At 43.2% G+C, this 20,938-nt stretch overlaps 1 protein-coding gene across 3 annotated transcripts in view; it reads left to right on the top strand.

The window, feature by feature from the left end:
• The window catches only part of PSTPIP1 (proline-serine-threonine phosphatase interacting protein 1), a 46,312-nt gene extending 25,615 nt beyond the window's left edge, over window positions 1–20,697 (top strand). For 2 of the 3 annotated variants that reach the window (XM_042876259.1, XM_042876256.1), the window contains 11 exons: window positions 1,024–1,130; window positions 2,975–3,037; window positions 4,068–4,166; window positions 6,010–6,055; window positions 6,829–6,908; window positions 9,281–9,379; window positions 10,103–10,199; window positions 12,955–13,036; window positions 14,303–14,373; window positions 16,276–16,376; window positions 17,935–20,697. In XM_042876259.1, coding sequence (XP_042732193.1) covers window positions 1,024–1,130; window positions 2,975–3,037; window positions 4,068–4,166; window positions 6,010–6,055; window positions 6,829–6,908; window positions 9,281–9,379; window positions 10,103–10,199; window positions 12,955–13,036; window positions 14,303–14,373; window positions 16,276–16,376; window positions 17,935–18,069 — 980 coding nt within the window. In that variant the 3' untranslated portion in view covers window positions 18,070–20,697. The remainder of the gene's footprint in view (window positions 1–1,023; window positions 1,131–2,974; window positions 3,038–4,067; window positions 4,167–6,009; window positions 6,056–6,828; window positions 6,909–9,280; window positions 9,380–10,102; window positions 10,200–12,954; window positions 13,037–14,302; window positions 14,374–16,275; window positions 16,377–17,934) is intronic. The other variant, XM_042876258.1, reaches the window with a different exon arrangement.
• Window positions 20,698–20,938: the final 241 nt, after the last annotated feature.

Below are 20,938 nucleotides of genomic sequence, written 5' to 3'. Positions count from 1 at the left end.
TGGCACCCTCTGGGCTCTTTCATCCTCTCCCTCTTATACCGTTAACCTTTCCACCTCAGTCTGTTCCTCTACCGAGCGTGGAGCGTGGGGGGCAAAGCACATTCACTCACTCACTCATGTCATCCTCCAAGTCTGGGCACTGAACGCAGCCCCCAGAGGCACAGAAAATGGCTTTCTCCTCAAGTTATTTTTCTCCAGATCAAGCTGCAAAATACCAGCTCTGTTCCCTCTTCTACAAGACACTAACATCCACATGCATCCATAGGATGCTTTCTAAAAGCGCCCAGGGCAGAGTTAAAATCTTTCACACTGTCATAGCCAATAGGACAGCGTTATCTGGGTGTTGGTGCCTGCTGTTCAGATAACAAAAGCACTCTTTCAGAAGCAGCTGGTGAATTAAGGTACTTTTAGAGCCTGGAAGGGGGAAGCTCAACGGTTTTGGAAAGTGCAGGGCTTCATTTCAGAGCCACCAAAGCTGACAAACGCAGAGAAGCTGCCAGCCACTTCAAACAGCATCAGTCAGATGGTCTGAAATGCAATCCAGCTTAGCTGACCCTTGGAAATTCTCAGCTTGCAAGCTCCCCTGCTGACATTTGTGCTGGGGCAAGTGGCAAGCAGCTCCCATAAGCAGAGAGAATGTAGTGGAGGGAAGGCAGACACCAGAGGGACAATGGAGGTCCTCCCCCACCACCACAACACCTGTGGCTGGAATAAATGGGGCCAGAAAGAAACGCAGGGAGATCCTACACTTGCTAAAACAGCTCCGAGCAGGTGCTCCAATTCTGCAGCAAGGGGTCTTGCCCACATCACTTGTGAGCACTGAAAGGACCTGCAGTAGGCCCAATTCAGGCTGTGAGCACCCTCAGCAATGTCAAACCCCTCATGTGTCTACATGTACTTCTTTGCTGAAGGTTGCTCTGTTTGGAGCAAGCTGTATGCAGCAGCCAGATCTTAGAAATATCTCCTGAAAAATGTGACTTCACCTCTTTCCACTGACTGCACATGAATTCTGATCTGCTTTAGAAATTGAAAGCGTTGGAAACTCTCATATCCAGCTGGCAGGAATGCTGAAGGATGAACTGAAAGGAATAGAGGAGTTCCGAGAAAGGCAGAAGGAACAAAGGAAAAAGGTGAGGAACCAGCCAATCTTTGATACAGGTTGGGTCAGCGGTCCATTCTGACGGCCCATCTTCAGCCATAGGCTGTGAATACTGCAAAAGATAATGGAATGTGCCCAGTTACCCTTCTCTCTCCACACACTAGACTGTGCAAGAAAGCCTCTTTCTAATCTCAGCTGGAAATTAAGTAATGCTCTGAACTCCGGAGACAGAGGCTTTAGTCACTTTTACTGCCTCTGCTGTAACTGCTGATGCTATTCTTATTCATGTAAGAACTTAATCCATCCTTTACTCTTTTTTATATCCTTGCTAATTGCATTGCTTTGGCATGATCCTGCATGATCTCTAACATGCACTAAAATAAAGAGATAACATATGCATCTAAAATCATAGGAGGAAAATGATTGTTAAGCAGAATGCAGAACATACGCCAAATACTTAGAATAGCATCAAGTTGATGCTGTGCAGTAAAGTTCAGAGAACATTCAAAGCTATCTCATGCTCTGTGGTCTCATTATCTCCAAATCCCCAGGAAAAACAAAAAAAGCTCTCAATGGAGACAAGTGGTCACTCTTACACCTCTGGTTCCATGGGCTTGAAGACAAAGAGCTGACATCACTGAAAACAGTGATTGAGGGAACAGTATAATCAAATACCCTGACCTTGGACAATGTTAAGTAAAGGTAAATGTGTACGAGCAACGTCCAATACAGCAACATTCTCATGTCCACAACCCAGACACACAGGAGCTTGGAGCAGCACAGAACTCTGAATATCAGGGGGTAAAACCAGTGCTAGATTTGATGTGCACAGCAAATCACACAGGCAAAGACAGCGTGCACCCAGAGTTTGTCTTCCTCATCCCTATCTCATCACTAGGATCTGCAAAGAGGGAGGCTTTTTCCTGCTGAAAACAGTAAGCTTGGAACCCAAATGGAAACTGTTATAGGGGCTTGGAAAAATACTCAAAACTCCTTTGGAGTCTTGAGACCCATTGTAAGATGTTTTCTCCTTCAGCACGTGGCTGTGAGGAAGCCAACCTCAGACATACTGGAAGGTGTCAGCATTTTTGGAGATCTCACATAGCACTGTTGTGTGTTTGTGCTGGATCTGCTGCAGCTGCCATTGGGACTGTGCTATGAGCCTGATGTCAAGCACGCTTCTGGGTGACCCCAGAGGGAGTTTTGCTTGAGCAGATCAAAGGACCAGAAGTCCCACTGAAGAAACCCATGCCCTGCCAAATAGGAGCATATCTCGTGGTCACACAAGGCTGGGCATAACAGAATTAAAGCTATAAAAGAAAATCCAGCACCGTCTTTCCAATGCTGACCAGATTATGTTGTGGAAATCAAATGGCACAGAGCATAAATTTGCCAGAAGCAATGAAATATAAATTACACAGGAGCCGTTTGAGTTCACAATGGACAATTACTCCTGGTCACATGGGCGAGACTGTGGTTTGGTCTGTAAAGATGTGAGATCGAGCTCTTGGACCAGCAATAAGCTCTGCTAGCAGAGCTGATAGGCACTGATGGGTGTTACACTATTAATCTCCTTAAGGTTAAAAAAAAAAAAAAAAAAAAAGGAAGGGTGAGGGAGGGAGAAAATGAAGACCTACATCCTCTCTGCTATTAATGGAAAGCACTGAAGTAGAATTATCTTGGATTATTATTATTTTTTTTACCTGATGCTCTCTGTGTCACTGAGAAGCCTGTCAGTTGCAAAAGCAGAGTGAAGTCATTTTTTGCACAGGCACGTGGCTTGTAGAGAGACACTGCCAATGCCTTGCCTGAACCTACCAGCAGGCAAGGGGGAAAGTCCAAAGAAATGCTCACACTCCTGTGTGTTTCTTACAGTACGAGTCTGCAATGGAGCGCATGCAAAAGAACAAGTTGTCCCATTATAAGAAAGCAATGGAGGTAAGCAAGGAGGTTTTCTGTAAACTCACTCCACCTTGAGACTGTATCACATGAAAAAAGATCAGCAGTGTGTGTGTGTGTGTTCTGTTGGCATAGGAGTGTATGTGTGTGTAAGACAGGATGGGATTCCTGGCAGGAGGGAGCTAATCTTCCTTGCATCCCCCACTGAAGTCTCCTAGAACACTCAGAAAGCTAAATGTGGAATCAGCATCAACCGAAACAGTTCAGATTGGATTTGATTCTTTCTAGACAAGGATAATTATAGGAGAAAACCTCATTTTCCTGCCTATGAAAATAACTTGAAAAAAAATTGAGCCTTGTAAAGCAGAAGGAAACCTTTCCAGCAGGGAGTTTTGCAGGTACAGGAACTGCAACAGCTGGGTTTGGTTTCCGATGGGCAACTGCCTCTGAAAAAGAGCAGTTGCAGACCTGCCAGTGCTACAGCTGGAATTGTACTAAGTATTTTAGTTTACATGCAGCATCATTCTAAGCGAAGCTCTAAGACAGGGAGTTCTTCTGGTGCACATAAAAATACCTTTTGCTTCTGAAAACTCTACTGAGATTGCTGCCTATGTGTGGTTGGTTCTGTCTCACAGCTCGGAGTGCTGGGTCAGCCACCTGGCAATCCAAGTCACGCTGTGGAAATGACAGCTCATCCTCACTGGCACATTAGCTGCAACTTGGTCCCTCTGCACTGGATGCACCGACAGTGCCTGAGCTGCATCTGTGCAGAGCACCCATGGCAGTGACCACCTGGGCAGGGAGCTGGCAGCACTGACACGGAGCAAAGAAATTCAGGGCTGTAAGAAGGGGGTCTGATTCCCACCACTAGCCTCTCTGCTACAACTTTTCAGTGCTATTTTTAATAAGCATCTCCTCCTGGCATCACAGGGAATTCTCTCCTTGGCCAAAACTTGGGTGCTGATTGGTTCCCCCAGATGAGCAACTCCAGTTTGTAGGAGCTTTGAGACAGCCCAGCCTTTTCCCTAACCCAAAGCCTCACATGTGATTTCATTTCAATTGGATACAGTCAAAGAAGAGCTACGAACAGAAGTGCAAGGAGGCGGATGAGGCCGAGCAGTCCTTTGAACGCATGAGCGCTTCAGGCAACCAGAAGCAAGCAGAAAAGGTACCTGAGACAGACAGACCTATTCAGCAGATGCTTAAAAGGGAGAAAGCTGTTTTTCCTTTTCCCAGGTTCAACAGAACACAATTGAACAGCCCATTCCACAAGATGCCAGGGGTTGCTTTCCCTTCTAATTAACTCCTTAGAATCAAAATGGGAAGAAGCACTTTCCCAAGGAGGCCTTCCTTCACAAAGCACTCAGTTGGACTTGCCATCCCTGATCTTGTCCTGTGGTGGGCCAAGGGAGGGACCGAGTTAACCCATTAGTTTTCTTTATCCCAGGCTATGACCTATTTGCTTTACAAATCATGAAAGCAATCCGAATGAGATTTTTCTCCAAAATCATTCATGAGAAAGAAGCGAGTCAGATGTATGCCACGCAGCTAGCTTTGCCTTTTGGTTGCTTACATTTAGTAGGCATAGTATCTTACATTAGAATGCATCTTTTTCTCTACATTTTTTGTCCTTACGCTTAGTTTAATTTCATCTAAATTTACAAACTCAAAAATAAATCATTGGAAATTAAGGCACTGCTGTCCTTCATTGCATCTTCTGATACTTGTTGCTGACAATTTGCTAACTTTTAATGGGAACATTTTACAGTGGAACAGATGGAGAAAACAAAATAAATGAACTCCCTTTGGCTCGATAAAATAAGTGCAGTGTAAGCAAAAAGGATCAAAAATCATCTCGAGGAGCAGGAGGAAGGAGACTCTGAAAACAGCATCAGAAGTTTACATTTTATTTCTCTCGCTCCCTAATCTTTGATGAATTAAACCGTCCAGCTTTGCCATAAAGAGGGGGGGGATGAAATCCTGGCCCTACTGAAATCACACCAGAACTCTCAGTAACTTCAGTGGTATCAAAATCTGACCCAGGTCCTTTCATGCAGAGGAATCCCAGGGTACTTCCTTGCCATTATTTCCACACAAACGCCAGCACAATTGAAATGCACAGAGGCACCTCACAAGAAATGCCAGCTGTTTAATTCTACTCAGCACTTGCAAACAATTTGGGCCAGGAAGAAAATAAGAATGAAGCTGATGTTTCCAGTTTACCACACATTTTCCAGCCAGCTGTGAGGAGGAATATGGTCATGAGAACCCCTACCTGAGCAGTGCTTTGAAGGGCAGAAGGGAAGAATGTGTGATACTGATTTCTAGAGCTGTGCATTAATGTACTGTCATCACCATCTGTGCAGAAAGACCTGGGAGTACAGAGCTGTCAATAACGTGCTTATTTTCATTTGTAGAAGCTGCAGATTGAAAAAAAAGAAAACCCCAAAAACCCTGCTCAGAGTGAATTTAGCTTTTAGCCTTCTGAGTTGTTATGGGAAATAGTCTGGCATTTGCAAAGTATTTTAAAGGCTGTATTCTTGTCATATATGCATTGCATGAGGAGCTTGGAAGACGAATATTTTTAACTGACATTTCTGCTTGTAAATACCTATTGGAAAAGCACTTTGGACACTCTAGAAAATAACCTGGAGAGCAGACACAAAGTTCAGGCTGCAGCATGCTAGCAGTGTGCTCCTACAGCAGGGATCCCCGGATAGGATGATATAAGCTGCCACTGCAGGCAGTGGACTTATGTCTACACCTGTGAAATTCTGCTCCCTCCTTCTCCATAGCACATGCTCAACAGAGCAGATGGTTGGACTAGATGATCTTAAAGGTCTTTTCCAACATGAATGATTCTATGATTATAAAGGTGGAGCAGCCAAGAACCGTTTGCACTTGGAGCCTTAACCCTGTAAGAGGAAAGGGAAGAAGGCAGCAGAACACTGTGCCAGGAGCAAAACATGCAGGAAATTAATTTGAAGTGTTTCTTTCTTTTCCTGTTTCAGAGTCAGAACAAAGCCAAGCAATGCAGAGATGCAGCACATGAAGCAGGTGATACTCTATTTGTAATAGAACTGATTTTTTTCTCAGCAAAGATCAACCAGCATGCTAATTTTGATAGCATCGATCAAATCAAGTGTTGCTAGCCCTATTTGAAGTCAGGTTTCCTGATGTCATCTACCCAAAGACACCATGGTGAAGAGAAAAGCAAGCCTGAAAGCTACACTTAATTTCACTTGTGGACATGCAAGTCTCGTGCTGTCATTAAAGATTTTACAGCAGACCATCTTTAAGGACTTCACTCAGGAAAAAAAACTCTTCTCAAAGCAAGTTTGAAAGCACAGTGACGCTCATTGTCCCAAGCCAACCTAAACCAGATACACAGTCCCTGGGTTCCCTGCACATGAGCACAGCAGCAAGGGTACATCCGTCAGCCAGAAACACACTCGATGTGCTTTGTCCAAAAGGACAACGCTGGCAAACCTCTGCGCTGGTTCATGAACTCAGCCTTGGCACTCACTGCTCATACTGAAGTTTACTACATTGCATGGCTTACCTGACTGGCTGAGTCAAAGGATGGGCATGGCCTGGACTCGTGGGATCTCACATAATTCCCCTTCCCCCTCCCCATATATATGTGTGTATATACACATGCACACTTGCTGACTATCAGTTTCAAGCTCACACATTCTCATGACTTATTTCAGGCCTGGGGTTTGACAGAGTAAGAGCCACAGGAAAATCCTAATGGGAGGAAAAAGAGGAAGACTATCATTTTTCTCGCCTAACTGTTGGGTTTCTATTGTGTGTGTCTGTATTTACAGAGAATGTGTACAGACAGAACATTGAGCAGCTGGATAAGGCCAGGACAGAGTGGGAACAGGAACATATTAAAACCTGTGAGGTAAACACTGACCTTTACAGCAATATATTTGCGTGCTCTTTGTTTTATCCTACTTACAGATACCCATCTGGGTCCTCAAATATTATCTCAAGGGCTTTGCTGTTTGCTTTACACTGAGTCTTTGCACTACAGAATCTAGAACAGATTCAGACGTAGTTACTTCCATGTTTCTTGTTTGTTCAGTGTGTGTAAGTAAATATACAGGAAGGGAATAAGTGCAGAGGATTGAGGCAAGGAGCAATATATGAACTTGTACAACCTTGCATTTCTTGCCACTTTTCACCTATAATGGAACTTTAGACACTAGCTCTAATGATGATGCTCTATCATAGCCAAGATTGTTTTGCAACTGCTTTTTGTCAGAATGTAGTTTCAGTAGAAGATTAACAGGAACACATGAAAATTCACTTCTTTTAAAAGATGAATTTCAGAATGGAAACAAGAAGTGCTAAATCAGCCCATTAAAAACAAACATTCCCTCCGAATTATGTCTTGCAGGAAGTTTTCAGAATGGTTTCTTGCAGGACAGCTTTTGCTTGTTTGATTTTTGCTTGTTAAATATCACAAGTTCAATGCAGATTAAAAAGAAAGTTTTCACACTAAGCAAAAAAGCATGGTAGCATCACTGTAGTGCAAACAAGGTAGCCTGTACATTTCACATAGCATGTTACCTTCATCTGCAAGAACATTCGCTCCCTGCCGAGGACTAATCTCTTCCATTGAAGGATAGTGGCTGGGGGAGGTTTGTTTCTGCTATGGACAAGGAGATTTGCTCTTGGTTTCTAAGGTTTGCACGCCAGCTCACATCTGGTTGACATCCAGATCAGACACACACTTGGTTATAATGATCCTTCAGGTACATTGTCCATCTGCTGAAGTACAGTTTTGCTATGTTTACTTCTTTCCAGTTTTACTCCTACATAAAATAGCTTTCTGGTTCTCTGCTTCCTCTTAAATTCCCTACCTGGGAACACTGGGAAAGTCCCATGGCTGCCACTGCAAACTTTCTATGGAAACTTTGCCAAGCCTTAATTTTCCCAAGATGCACAATTTCCCCTTCTTAATAAGCCAGTAAACAAGCAAAACTTTCCACGACTTGGAAGACTTTCTCCCACACGGCTAAATTCATTGTAGCCCACAGAGCTTGCGGCCTGCCCACTGCTTAGCTCCGACAGCCACTCATGAAGGAATGGCACTTCTAACTCCTCCTTGAAGAAGTGCTTGCAGGTAGAAGGAGCAGATTTCGTGAGACCTTTTAAACTGCTCACTGATCGAAACAAATCCGCTTAAGATCCCAAACTTCTGGCTGCACAGCACAAAAGCTAGAAGTGTTAAGGTCTGTGGCTAAGCATGGGACATCCACAGCCTGAAAATCCTAGCTAGCAAGTACAAGCACTGAGACAAGCTTCATTGTGAGGCTGGGCTGTGCTCCTTGGCACAAGCAGCCTGGGCTCACAAGCGGGCCAGTCGCACAAGCTGATGGCATGAGAGATGTGCCTATCACAGCATGCAGCTGCAACATGCAAAGGGTTTGACAAACCCCAGGTCGCTCTGTTTCTGTCTTTGATGAGCTGCATTTCCTGCAAGGGCATCATTTGCTTGGTAAGTTCCCAGTTGAACAGCCCCTGGGGGTAGGCTGTGTCCATAGGCTTTTTATTCTGCATGGACAGCAAACTACTAATTTCCCTACCCTGCAGGTTCTCTTAATAAGCTGTTTCTCTCAGAAACTGATCCCAACACCAGCTGGTTCTCCCTCGATTGACTCTTTTTATCTTTAAGTAAGATATTCGATGGCAGGCAGCACACCCAAGTATTCTGCTGAATACTGTATACATTTGTGGTGTTCTGGACATAATTACTAGCAAATGGAGATGCAAGCAGATGGCTGGAAGCATCTGAGCTTTTCACACCTCATAGAAAACAAAAAACCGATGTTCTACTTCTAACACTGGAACATAAAACAACAGAACCCAATTTCTAAAGCTTTCAGAGATAGTTTATCTGCTTCTTCCACCACCTCAATACATATTTATCCTGTTTTCCCCCTTTCACTCTCCGCAAATCCAGTAAGCTGTACAACATTAATGAATTAGACAGATGAGGGAGAGAGTAGAGAGACAAAAAGAAAACCAACAAAAAAAAAACACACACAAAAACACCTTATCTTACCCTGAAAACAACCTTAGAAATGAGCAAATGCAAACTCAGAGAGCCTCAAATAGTTCCAAAGAGGAAGTCTGGAAAGATACTTTAGAAGGCAGAGATGGATATTTCTGGCTTTCCCTTTAGCACAAATACAACCCCTCATGACAGCAATCTGCTACATTGCAATACAACTAACATGGCACTACTTCACATCTCTTTGGCTTCAGGTTTTCCAGCTCCAGGAGTGTGACCGCATCACCATCCTCCGGAACTCGCTGTGGGTTCACTGCAACCAGCTCTCTATGCAGTGTGTGAAGGATGATGAGGTAGGGGCCAAAATCAGGGAGCTCCACGTGCAAAAGACAAACTGCAGGAGCCCTTTGGAAGCACAGCACTAGCCTGGCCTTCTCTGCATGTGCAATCAAACTGGCTGTTGTGCAGCTCTGGCATGTTCCATGAAGTCCTCTCAATCATTCTCCTTCCTTCTTCCCCAGATGCAAAACAGATACATGGGTTTAGATAATGTGTGGCATGTGTGATGAACACTATGTCTGCCCTCCTTCTTTTGTTGGGTAGTGCCTCCAAATACCAGATTGCTCAGCTGAGTAGGAGTGCTTAGGCACGTCCTTCAGAAAGGCAGGCAGTTACAGTCTCAGAGCAGGAAGACATGAAACATACACCACTCCATAACGGCCTTTTGCTTTTTCCTTCAATTTTTTCCACCTATTTGAAGGTTTGTGGATCACATCCTAAAAAAAAAAATGTGGGTCACATTCCTCATTCCAGTATGCCTGAGTTTTAACTTTCACTGGCTGGCTCTTGCTATATAAATATGTCGGTTGCATTGAAAAGCCCTGGACTGTCTCATTCCTCCTCTCATGAAAAGATACCCAGAACACAAATAACAGATGCGTTTACAAGAATGTCTGCATGGGGGACAGACGTGTACCAATTGCAGTGGTTTTAAAGAGAAAAAGCATTAGAAGAACATCAAAAAGCTAATTCAACATGAAAGCTGAAATATTAAATTCTTGAATTCTGTTTTGTAGCTGTATGAAGAGGTTCGGGTAAGCTTGGAGGACTGCGTCGTAGAGTCAGACATAGACTACTTCATTAAGAGTAAAATGACAGGAACACAACCTCCAGGTAATTATTCCTTTTGGTCTTAGCTGATGAGCCTGTGCCTGTGTTTGGGCAGCCCACTCCACTGGGAAAGCCAAAGGAAGGATTCTCTGCTCCCACCACCCATTCACCCATGGTGGGAATGACGCTTTCTTCTCTTAACAAGTTGTTTGCATATGGACACGACCCCAACTGGGGAAAATTTTGAATGAAATCGGCTTTGTCCTAGTATGCAGTAGTGATGTAAAGTGCACAGACTGTCCACTCAACCCACAAGAAGCCTCTTCATCAACTTTACTGATCAAAATCTCTGAGCTGAAATGGAGAATAGGACAGGAAGAACTAACAGCAGTAGTAGATTGAAAACCTGCTGCTCCAGGATAGGAGTTCTCCAAACACATCATCAGAAATTAGGTCATTTTACATTCCAGTGACCAAATACAAACCACACCTTCTTACTTCAACAAGCAGTATCAGATATTTACAGACTGAGTGAATGCCTGCACTGCCTGCAGCAAACAAAGATTCACAGCCTTTGTAAAAGAACAGAAAATTCCCTATTTCATCTCATCATCAGCTGATGATAGATCTCTATTCTGAAAAGATCTCTTCCTCCATTTCTTTGTTTTTTTGATCTGTGTACACAGACTGCAGACGTATGCAATCTGCTGTAACGCTATTCTGAGACGCCAAAGAGGAACCCCCTCAGTGTTGACTCAGGAGTCACAAGAGAGCTTACTTCCATTCAGAACACAGAATAAGCCATACTGCTATAAGAAAATTGTATCTTGACAAAAGCCTTCCGTGCTAGGGATCTTATAGGTGCAAACATCAGTAGTACAAGTGCCCTGTCCCATGGCATAATCTTGACAGGAGCAGCTTAGAGCCCAGATCTGGCAGCAGTAGCAGACTGGCAACTTCTTCAGCAGGACTGGATGCTGCTAGTAATCCAGCACTGAGCTACTTAAGGCTTGTTTACTGCTTAGCCTTTTCTCATTACACCCATGACAATTAAGAATCAGGACTTAGAGAATTTTATTTTTTTTTATTTTTTTTTAACTAATACACTGATGCTTGTGCTTGGATGTCATTTTGCTGCTACAGTTTATTCCTCTTCTCATAGGGGATTGAAGTTTGAGTGCTACAAGAGCACTGATCTAGGAAAAACTACAGTTCTGTTTCCTGTCAGTGAAAATGCACCTTGCAATTGTATACAAAGAATTGTAATTCTCAGCTGGGCTGGCTCCCTCTCTCCCCTCCTCATGGGAGATTTCTCATTCTGCAGTCACCTCGGTCATTTTCTGCAAACAGTTCTTGGCTATGTCAGGACTCATCTCTAATAAGAAATAGGTGGGAGAAACTCTTGAGAGCTTTATGAAATGCAAAGAAACAACTGACTCTTGGTTTGGCTTCTTTTTGTTGTTGCTGTTTCAGGTTTTTTTTGCCACCTTCTAGAAGGTGACATGCTCTGGAAGTAACACCCTAGTACCTCTACAGCTCTTGCTAATGAGTTTGCACAGTAGCACTGTTCAGCTGTTCATCTCATTTATTATTTGCAAAGTGCAGGGGGAAAAAATCCACGTGTGGTTTTGCATTGTGTAGAGGTAGATCTTCATCCTGACCAAACCTTTAGGTTTCATGATGCTGTTGCTCTCTCTTCTACTTAGTCATGGCACGAATTACAGGCTAGAAACTACAGCAGGAGAAAATCTGGAAGGGTAAGAAATGCAGACTCTTAAAATGGTAAAAAATAAAAATAAAAATCCTTTAATACTGTGAGCTTCTGTTGTAGGAGTTCTTTGCACTCACTATTGTACGTGCCTGCTCTGTTTATGGTCTTGGCTAATCCAATGTGAAAACTTCAACACAGTCTTTAGTCTAAGTTCAAAATCTTATTTAATTACCTGGTATCAGAACTGAGATAATAGGCTATCAGGGCTTCCAAATCAGATTTGACTCGTATTTGTTTGGCTTTCACACTGAGAAGGCAGGAAGGGTGCCTGACCACCAGCTCTAAGCAACTGCACTGGCAGCTATAAGATGAAAAATAAATCCATCTGTAACTATTTCATCTGGAAAGCTAGATTTGTAAATAAGCTCAATTTCACCCTCAACCACACCATAGGGGAGAATGAAAGGACTGTAACATAACTGTGTTCAAGACAAGAAAAACTATCGCTGTAGTAAGCAGCAGTAAAAAGCAAATCAGCTCTCAGGAGGTGGAGGTGAAGATACAAAAGATATGAAGCCGTGCACAAGCATAGACCAGGAAATTTCTTGCTATTGCTGCTCCCAGAGATATTCAGAAATTTGCCCAGCTCCAACAGAAATACTCAGCTCAATGTGTTACGGAAAAAAAAATACACTGCCACCAACTGTATCAGGAACACGGTCATGGGCTCACAGTGACCATGCTCTGCAACCCATAAAGTCTGGGCTTCATAAAAAACCAGAGGAAACAGTCATGTGCTAAACTGCATTCTGAATTAGGGTTACTCACTGTTGTTGCAGTGGTTCCTCAGGACCTTGACTGTGCTTGTGCCAGGTTAAGAACGCCTTTCTACCAAGAGTGCATCCACATGCAATCACTTGAATGGCTTTTGTCAAGCACCTACATCCTCCTGAGCTGCTCCAAACACGTTACTGGCAAGTGCAAATGGATCTTATGCTGCTGCTTCTTCCAGCAGTTCCTGAACTGCTATACTGATGGCTGTACTCTGGTTGAGAGAAAAAGGTTTTGCCTGATTGAACATCACTTTTTTTTCTTGCCGTATTGCAGGTGCAATAGGATATGAGAACTACTATGACAGAGAACCAAACAGAAGCAACAGCCCAACTCAGACTTGTGGGATGATGAAGAGGTGAGTGCTAGACTTTCGTTCCCAGAAGTAGCATTTCTCAGTGCATGATGATGGCATGGGGGTTGGAACTAGATGATCTTTAAGATCCCTTCCAACCTAAGCCATTCTGTGATTCCATGCTTCTGTGACAGTAAATGGGACCTGAAAAGCCCTTCATTGTAGCAAGAAATGGCTGCATATAAATAAAAGTTAACTCGAGAGAAGAAGTAAACCTGTCAAAGCTGGAGTCAGAACCATTTTGCCTTGGCCTAGTGGGAAGAGAGACAAGAGAACAAGTTCATAAAACAATTAGTCAGCTGGCAACGGAGAGCATTCACACTTATTTCCTCTTTCCTAGTGAGTCATGGCACACAGCATCAAAAGCTCCCATCAAGGGAGGGCAAAGGTGAGCCTTGCTGGGAGCCAAGGCTGGGGAAAGCTGTCCTTTTCAGCAAAACCTCCTGGCTTAGTGCATTGCAACGCCCAGCTGAGCAGAACAAAGAGCTACTGTCTCTAGACCAAAGGAAAAAATACTTAGTGGAATAACTGTGATGATAAGGGAGATGTTTTTCTAATCCATTTAGGCTGGTAAATATAGTAACATGAATGCAGTTATATCAGCGGAACAGCATGGTAGAGCTATTGGTTTAAATATTTTATACCAAAATGGCTAATTCATGGCAGGAATGGCATCGTATTTAAAAGCAAGAGAGCTTAATATTTTGACAAGCCTTATTATACGGCAAAGACAAAGAGTGGGATGGGATCTTTCATTTAAAATGTGGTCCGGGGTTGTTAGCGAGCTGATAAGGTTCACACAATATTTGGCTTTTGGTTGGAAACAAGATTTTATATAATAATGAATTGTAACATTGCAGCCTCTGCAATTACAGAAGACAACTGTATGGCCAATTAGAATACAACTGTGCTCTGCAGGAGCAAACAGCCTTGAGAGGCTCAGTCTCAGTTGCTCAGAAATTGCTGAGCTTAGATATCCATTTTCCTGAAACTATGACCATACACCAGCTGAAAAATCAAACCCTCCAGAATTGCATTAGTTTTCCTTAAAGGAATTTTATTCTCTTGTAAATTTTCTGAGGTTTTGTTTAGAATTTACTTTAACTCAAGATAAGAATATTTATAGACAAAGGAAAGTAGATGGCCGCAGGAAGAGATGATATCCATGCAGCACTGCAGCACATGGGGGGAAGGTTGAGTCTGACAGCTGAGACTTGTAAGAAATGTCCTGGTCACTCATTTTGTCATTGACTTCTCTTGGTTCTGCAGATTCTCTGGACTGTTGCATGGAAGCAGCAAAAACAATGCTGAAAGAGTCATTCCTTCAGCCCCTCCTTTCGGTATGCCTCACCAGAAGTAAATTTACCAGATGTGTATAACATCAGTTGCTAAATCCAGCTTTAACACAGAGCAGAACTTCTACAGCACACGTTCACATGATGTCAGGCAAGAGTACGAGCAGATTGAAAACAAATTCAGCTCAAATTTCCCAGTTTGAAGTACTAAATAATCCATATAACATTAGGGTCGTAACAACTTCAAGACCTCTATCTGGGCAAGGGTATACCGTGCTTTCAGACCAATGCAGTTTTACTATACATAATAGTATTCTCCTAACGTTGGGTATGCTACCTCTAAAAAGCACAAGGGATTCCCTAAAGTCTTTAACACATCTGTCTCATGCCTTATGAATACAAATATTCATCTCATTTCACACTTGGACTGCCTTATCACAACCTTTGCAGTCAGGCATTTATCAGTAGGACATTTAAAACAGTATTTTGACCATGCAGAAAGCAGCAGCTTACAGCATTTTTTATTCATTTAAACCGGGAACATCTGAACTGAGATTGCTGCCTACAGGAAATCAAAAAGTTCTTTTAAAACAGCTTTTAAACGTACTCAGGCCAACTTCCTTTGCAAGGCATGCCTTGCCTGCTCAGATGTCCAGTAATGAGGCTGCAGCTACCCCACTTGCTGCACTTGGTGCTCAGAGCCTCTCCGGAGCTATCAGGCACCAGCTGGACCTGCCAGACCCCAGCCGTCTTAACTCAGCATGCAGCAGCATCCACATACATACACAGCCTGAAGGTATTTAGCCTCTTGCAGAGCTGTATAACGACCACATATGGAAAAACTTACCAAAATAAACAACAATATTACATCAAATGCTGGATTAAACAGCAGATCTCGACTTTATCTAAGTAAACAGCATCTGTGGTGGCACCTTACGCTAAAGCCTGGTATGATAATCTCCCTCTAACTGCAGAAAGAGCCCTGCTGGCTGCCCATCTCTCACTCAGATATTGTGTGGAGCCCAAGTAGACTTTGCTGCTCATTTAGCACACCGTAGCCATCACATTTTGGAAACCTCCTAAGGCAGTGTTTTCACCTGGGCTGACAGACCAGGTTATGAGCATGCAATTAGAGCCTGCCCTCCCCTTCATCTTTAGCCAGCCCTGAAGGTTTGGACTGCTGACACCATGACTGCCATTCTCTTCCCCACACAGCCCTTCTGAAAGCAAAGGTGTGCTTGGGAAATACACAAGAGCAGTCCTGGACTACTGTGTCAGCACAACAGCATCCACAGCAGCAAGGCTTTGGTTCTTGCATTTTACCACTGTGGTTACATCACGAGCACAAAAACAGCAGAAGAGACCCAGGTGGTTCTTTTCAACAGGGCTAGCTCTGCCTTTTCCTGAATGACAGGAGTTTTCCTTAATTATGTCAAGCTAGTTTAAAATCTCTTTCAGAAAAGTCCTATCTGTGACAAATGGCTAAATGGAAACTACATGAACTAATGAAAAATGTCTGATGACCCACCACACCAACACAGTATTTTCCACTTTTCTCAAAGGAAAAAGAAAAGCCCTGTGTGAATCACTGCACTGCCAGAATTCCACATCTCCAGTAGCAAACATCTTAAACCAATTTACTCACAGTACTTCCTTCTTTGCACTACTGTGATCGTGCTTTAGCGGGGTAACATTTTTCCTAACCTGGATGAAGCTAATGCTTCTGACCTCCCAGAAGGTTCAATGGCTGCACTGTCACCCAATCAATGGCACATAGTTTTTGTGCGAGAATTTACCTACAGTTCACAGCAGCTTTTCTATACACGTACACCTCCAGACAGAGAGAGAACAGAGACCCTTGTATTTGTGAACTCTTGCATATGATCCCATGCATTTATAAGCAACTGAACCCTTTGTTTCTGTTTTTCCTTCCCCCCTCTCCACAAGCAGAGAAAACAGATGGGGTCTACGCAGACATTTTTGTAAATGAACATGGAAGAACTACATCATCACAGGACTACAGAGTACTTTATGACTACACAGCCCAGGTAAACAAAGGCTTCAAACTAAATACTGCATACAGTGTCAGATTTAAAACCGAATGCTGATCTAAACATCTTGAAAGCATTAACTGTGCAAAGGAGCTGTTAGCTTCCCTTCCTTTTTCAGAGGAGGGCACCTAGAGCTGCTGGCACAGATCACTGGACCGTGCTCTGCCCAGGATGAAACAATAAGTCTCTTTGCAAGTAATTACGCTTGCCTAAATTGGTCCTGAGCTGTTGCAATCTCCTAAGGACACATGGAAAACTTTATTTTGGTGATGATGGCCAGATGTGCAATACTGAGCATTCTGAACTTACATTTTCTGTGAAATGTCCTCCCTGAGTAAGAAAATAGGTAGAGATCTCTCTTATAAACTCTACTGCAGCTTTATAGCAGATCTCAGACTACATGATGGATGCTTGATTAAGAACTCCTCTCCATGTGATCTCGCACATCGTCTGGAGAGTCCTGCTCCAGTATAACACACTGGTTTTAACTGAGGTCTCTTCCACGCTGGGGAGGACTGAATCCCCAGAAATGACAGAGTATCAGTGTTGCAAGTTGCAGAATCACAGCAGACTTGGCCTGTGTACCAAAAGAGTGTTATAAACCACAACCTGCATCCTTAACCCGGGTATTAAACTCTCACTGGCTTCAGACCTCTCTCAGCATAATACCATTAGTAAGATTACAGTATTAGAGGGCAAACCACTGTACTAAGCTTCAAAAACACAGACTCCTCACCTGTAGATGAACTCTGAGAGAGAGACATCATTATTCCTATCATGCAGATTACCTTCTAAAACACCAAAAATGGAAAGAAAAAGGACCAAGACACAGTGGCTCAGGCCCTTGATGCATCTAATGAATATTTTATTTCACAGCAGCCACAGGTTTCAAAGAGTGGTGTAAATAAAACATACAGCATGTAGGACACCTGCTCTCGCTTTCCATATTATGATTGTTATAATTTCATCCAAATCCATAAAATGATTCTTTCCTCTATATTTTTTCTCAAGACTGGTTAAAAATACTTTCTTCTTCACATCGACTCCTGCCACACCATCAGTCTCTGCCAAAAGGACTGTCACAGTTTAATCTGTAGGCTTAAAAGTTCCTCCACTGGTCACCACTGTTTGTTATTAAGAGAACCAAGAGTCTTATTTATGGGCTGGATTTATAGAGATACTGTTTTTATCTCTGCCAGAAATTAAGCCTTGCACTGTTCAATTGAGCAACAGCTGTAGAGTAAGGAAGGTTCATGGCTGGCTGGTTTGGGACAGTCACATTTAACCCTTTCCATCCTTCCCTTATGATAAAAAAGGTTACTCAGGAGGAGACAACAGGAGGCTAGGGAACGTTCTGAGGATCTTAAGGAAATAGGCAGCTCAGTAGGTGCTTAATCCTCCACTGTTTGGTATTTTAGGCTCATTCCCAATCAAGAGGACACTGACAGACTCTTGATGAAAGACAGGGTAAAAAAAAAACCAAAAACCCACAAGACATGTGGGTCCCTCCTGCATGCTCAGGTTAACAACATTTCCTTTCCCTGTCCCCTTGCAGAACATGGATGAACTGGACATCAACGAAGGAGACATTGTAGCTGTCATTGAAGAAAATGACAATGGCTGGTGGACAGCTGAAAGGAATGGGCAGCGAGGCTTTGTGCCAGGGTCTTACCTTGAAAAGATTTGCTGAAGCGTAGCCTCAGTCCTTAGACTTTGAAAATATTCTTCTACTGAAAACAAACATCATACAAGGTCTGCTCCAGCCGACCAAGAACAACCCATTATATTGCCCTCTACATTTACCAGTCAGGAAATAACTGCTTTCATCTTCCTTCCCATCGATCCTCTCTCCTCTCAACAACTTCTGGCTCACACTGTCTGAAAAAAGCTGTCTTCATCTCAGCAGGACGAGGACTCAGGTTTCTCACAAAGGTGCTTTCCACTCTCAGCACTGCTGCCATCAGAATCTGGGAGAAAAACCCTGCTTAGAACTTGACTATGCTAAAGGAAAAAGAAGCTAATTCTGCTTGTCCAGGATGGAGGAGCACCTCCAGTCAGCCTGCGAGCAACCCTTACCACCATAGCAGCCATGACCTCCACCACGGATTCCCTCTTCTCACTGCACACATCATGCAACTGTTTCTGAGGGCTGAGCTAAGAGCAGGAAGCACACATTCTCAGAAAGCAGATAGCTTCTACATCACAAGTTCATCCATGGCTCTGTTTGCACTGGATTCTGGGACAGCCAAATGAGGGCAGATAAAGAGCCCAAGGCCTGCTTTTACCTCAATTGGATGGTTTCTCTGACACCTTGCTGGGATTTTTCATGTTTAAAAAAAGCTTTCTAGCAGTGCTGCCCTGCCCTGATCCTGGGAAAGAAGTGCTGGTTGCCTCCACATGCAGTCTGCACAGACGTGCCCTCAGTGCATTCTCCTTTTAACTTCTCTGTTCACCCAGCTGATCCTTTCCTGCCCACCGGCTTTTCAGTCTCTGATTATCTACAGCCTCTGCAGCTCTGGGATAGCTGGCACAGATTTGGCTGGGTTCCTTTCCATTTACTTCTAATGTGCTTGTGCTACAACAAAGCCTCTGCGGAGAAGCTGTGCTGAGCAGGTCCATTGCACCTCATAGGTTACAGCTCTAGCAGTCTTGCTAGTCCAGCATTTAGGAATGCTTCCAACCAGCACTATACTTTGCAAGAGATCATTAAGTACTTTGTGCCACTTCTCTCTATTCAGAAATTAAGCACGGTGAGAGTCAAAGGTACTTGCGTTATCGTATTCTCATTTCTTGATTCCAGAATGAAATAAAAGTTGCTGCAGGCCCTCTCTGTCCTCCTGCACACACAGCACACTTGTCTTTCCTATGCTTGCCCAAGTTACCATGTTGCACATCTGCATTAGGGCTCTTAGCAGCTCCCATCAGCAGAGGCTCAGAAGAACTGCAGGAACTTGAATGTCATTTCAGGCACTACACTGTACTAACAGCAGTACTCACACAGGCTGAGGATGTCAACGACAGTGTCCTGTGACCAAGTCTGAACTGACAGTGCCAAGAGTCCACAATAGCCTCCAATTAGTTAACTGCACTGTAAATGCAACTGTCAGACAACAACAACAGATCCTTGCATACTGCATAAGAGCAAACCTAAAGTGTGAAGGATTTAATGTATTTGCTTGAATACAAAGAGAACTAATCAACCAGCAGATATTGAAATATTTTGCAAGCGATCTGAATTAAAATAAATCTCTAAGATGCAACTCTTCTAACAGTATATGACATAGGGATTCTGCTAAGACTCCTCACAGACAGCCTCACACAAGACACTGCAGTACCCAGTCCTGGTTACCTTGAAATCCTTTTATGGATTGTCTTTGCCTACACAGACCATATGGTCTGCATCAGCTGACAGACAGATGGTGACTACTGTATCTCCCCCATCAAAGCATTTCATATTTTTGCTGTTAAATTCAGGAAACTGGTTCCTTTCCTATCTTTTTTTTTTTTTTTTTCAAGTCAAGTTTTCTCCTGTTTGTTACAACTGCAAAAGGCTACAGATATTTCCAAATCTACCCATTCTTGTAGCATTTGGTTCCCACATGCTAACTCTAGGCTGATAAGAAATGGAAAAGCAACAGCAATGTTTTCTCATAATTCAGTTTCTGTGCTTTATGGTGAAGAATCTTGCTGATAAGTAGTTAATAAGCCATATCTATGCAGCTTGCTCTATCAGTGTGTCAGCACTTGTCAGAAATAAAACAAAAATATCGAGAAATACACACACACTCCCTTAAAACACCCCTTTCAGTGTCATCCATTCCAGGCAGTACGAAAAGCAGGAAGGTCAAACGTAGGGCATTGCCTTAATAATAATGTTGCCTCTCCAGCTTGGTAGCTATTTGGTAACAAAACTGAAGCATTCAAGAAATCATTTAATTTTCAGGTGAAACTAAAACAGATCCTTTCCAGGGGCAGGCATACTTAAACTCAACTCCGGTGTATCTGGCTGAGATGCTTTTCTGATAGACACTTCTGATAAGGCTCTACCTCCACCCTGACTACCATTCTTTGCTGAGGAGGTGACAAGCAACAAGTAGGGCCATGGCAGCAGTGGCACACACAGCTATGGCAAGTAAACTGATTTCACAGCACGTCCACAATCAGCAGATTACCTCTGTGGCACTACCTGTGCTGCTAGTGCTCTGGATGGGTTCACACACAAGCAGCTGTTAGCAGACAGTGAAGAACACGCTTTTGCCAGCTGCTTTGCAAAGGGGGGAGCCCAATTACCCACTTACAGCCTATGGCTAATATGTAAATAGAGTCAAACTAATTAAAGCAAATTTGCAATAACGTTACTGAGCTGTTTTTGAATAAGCACCGCAAGGTAAGACTTCATTTTGCACAAGTGACAACAAATATTTCATGCTGAACAATTTCAGACTTACAACTGTTATCTCTAGAAATTCTTACTAGATCATAAGAAGCCAGCAGGCATCTTCTATCCATTAAACAAGACGGGTAAGAAAGACTGGAGTCATTTCCCACATAGATCACAA

This window comes from Lagopus leucura, unplaced genomic scaffold (genome assembly GCF_019238085.1).
Source record: "Lagopus leucura isolate 7727_CA_CO unplaced genomic scaffold, USGS_WTPT01 Super-Scaffold_100015, whole genome shotgun sequence".
Taxonomy (NCBI): Eukaryota; Metazoa; Chordata; class Aves; order Galliformes; family Phasianidae; genus Lagopus; species Lagopus leucura.
The sequence above is the reverse complement of the archived record's forward strand: the minus strand, read 5'-3'. Positions and strand labels throughout refer to the sequence as shown.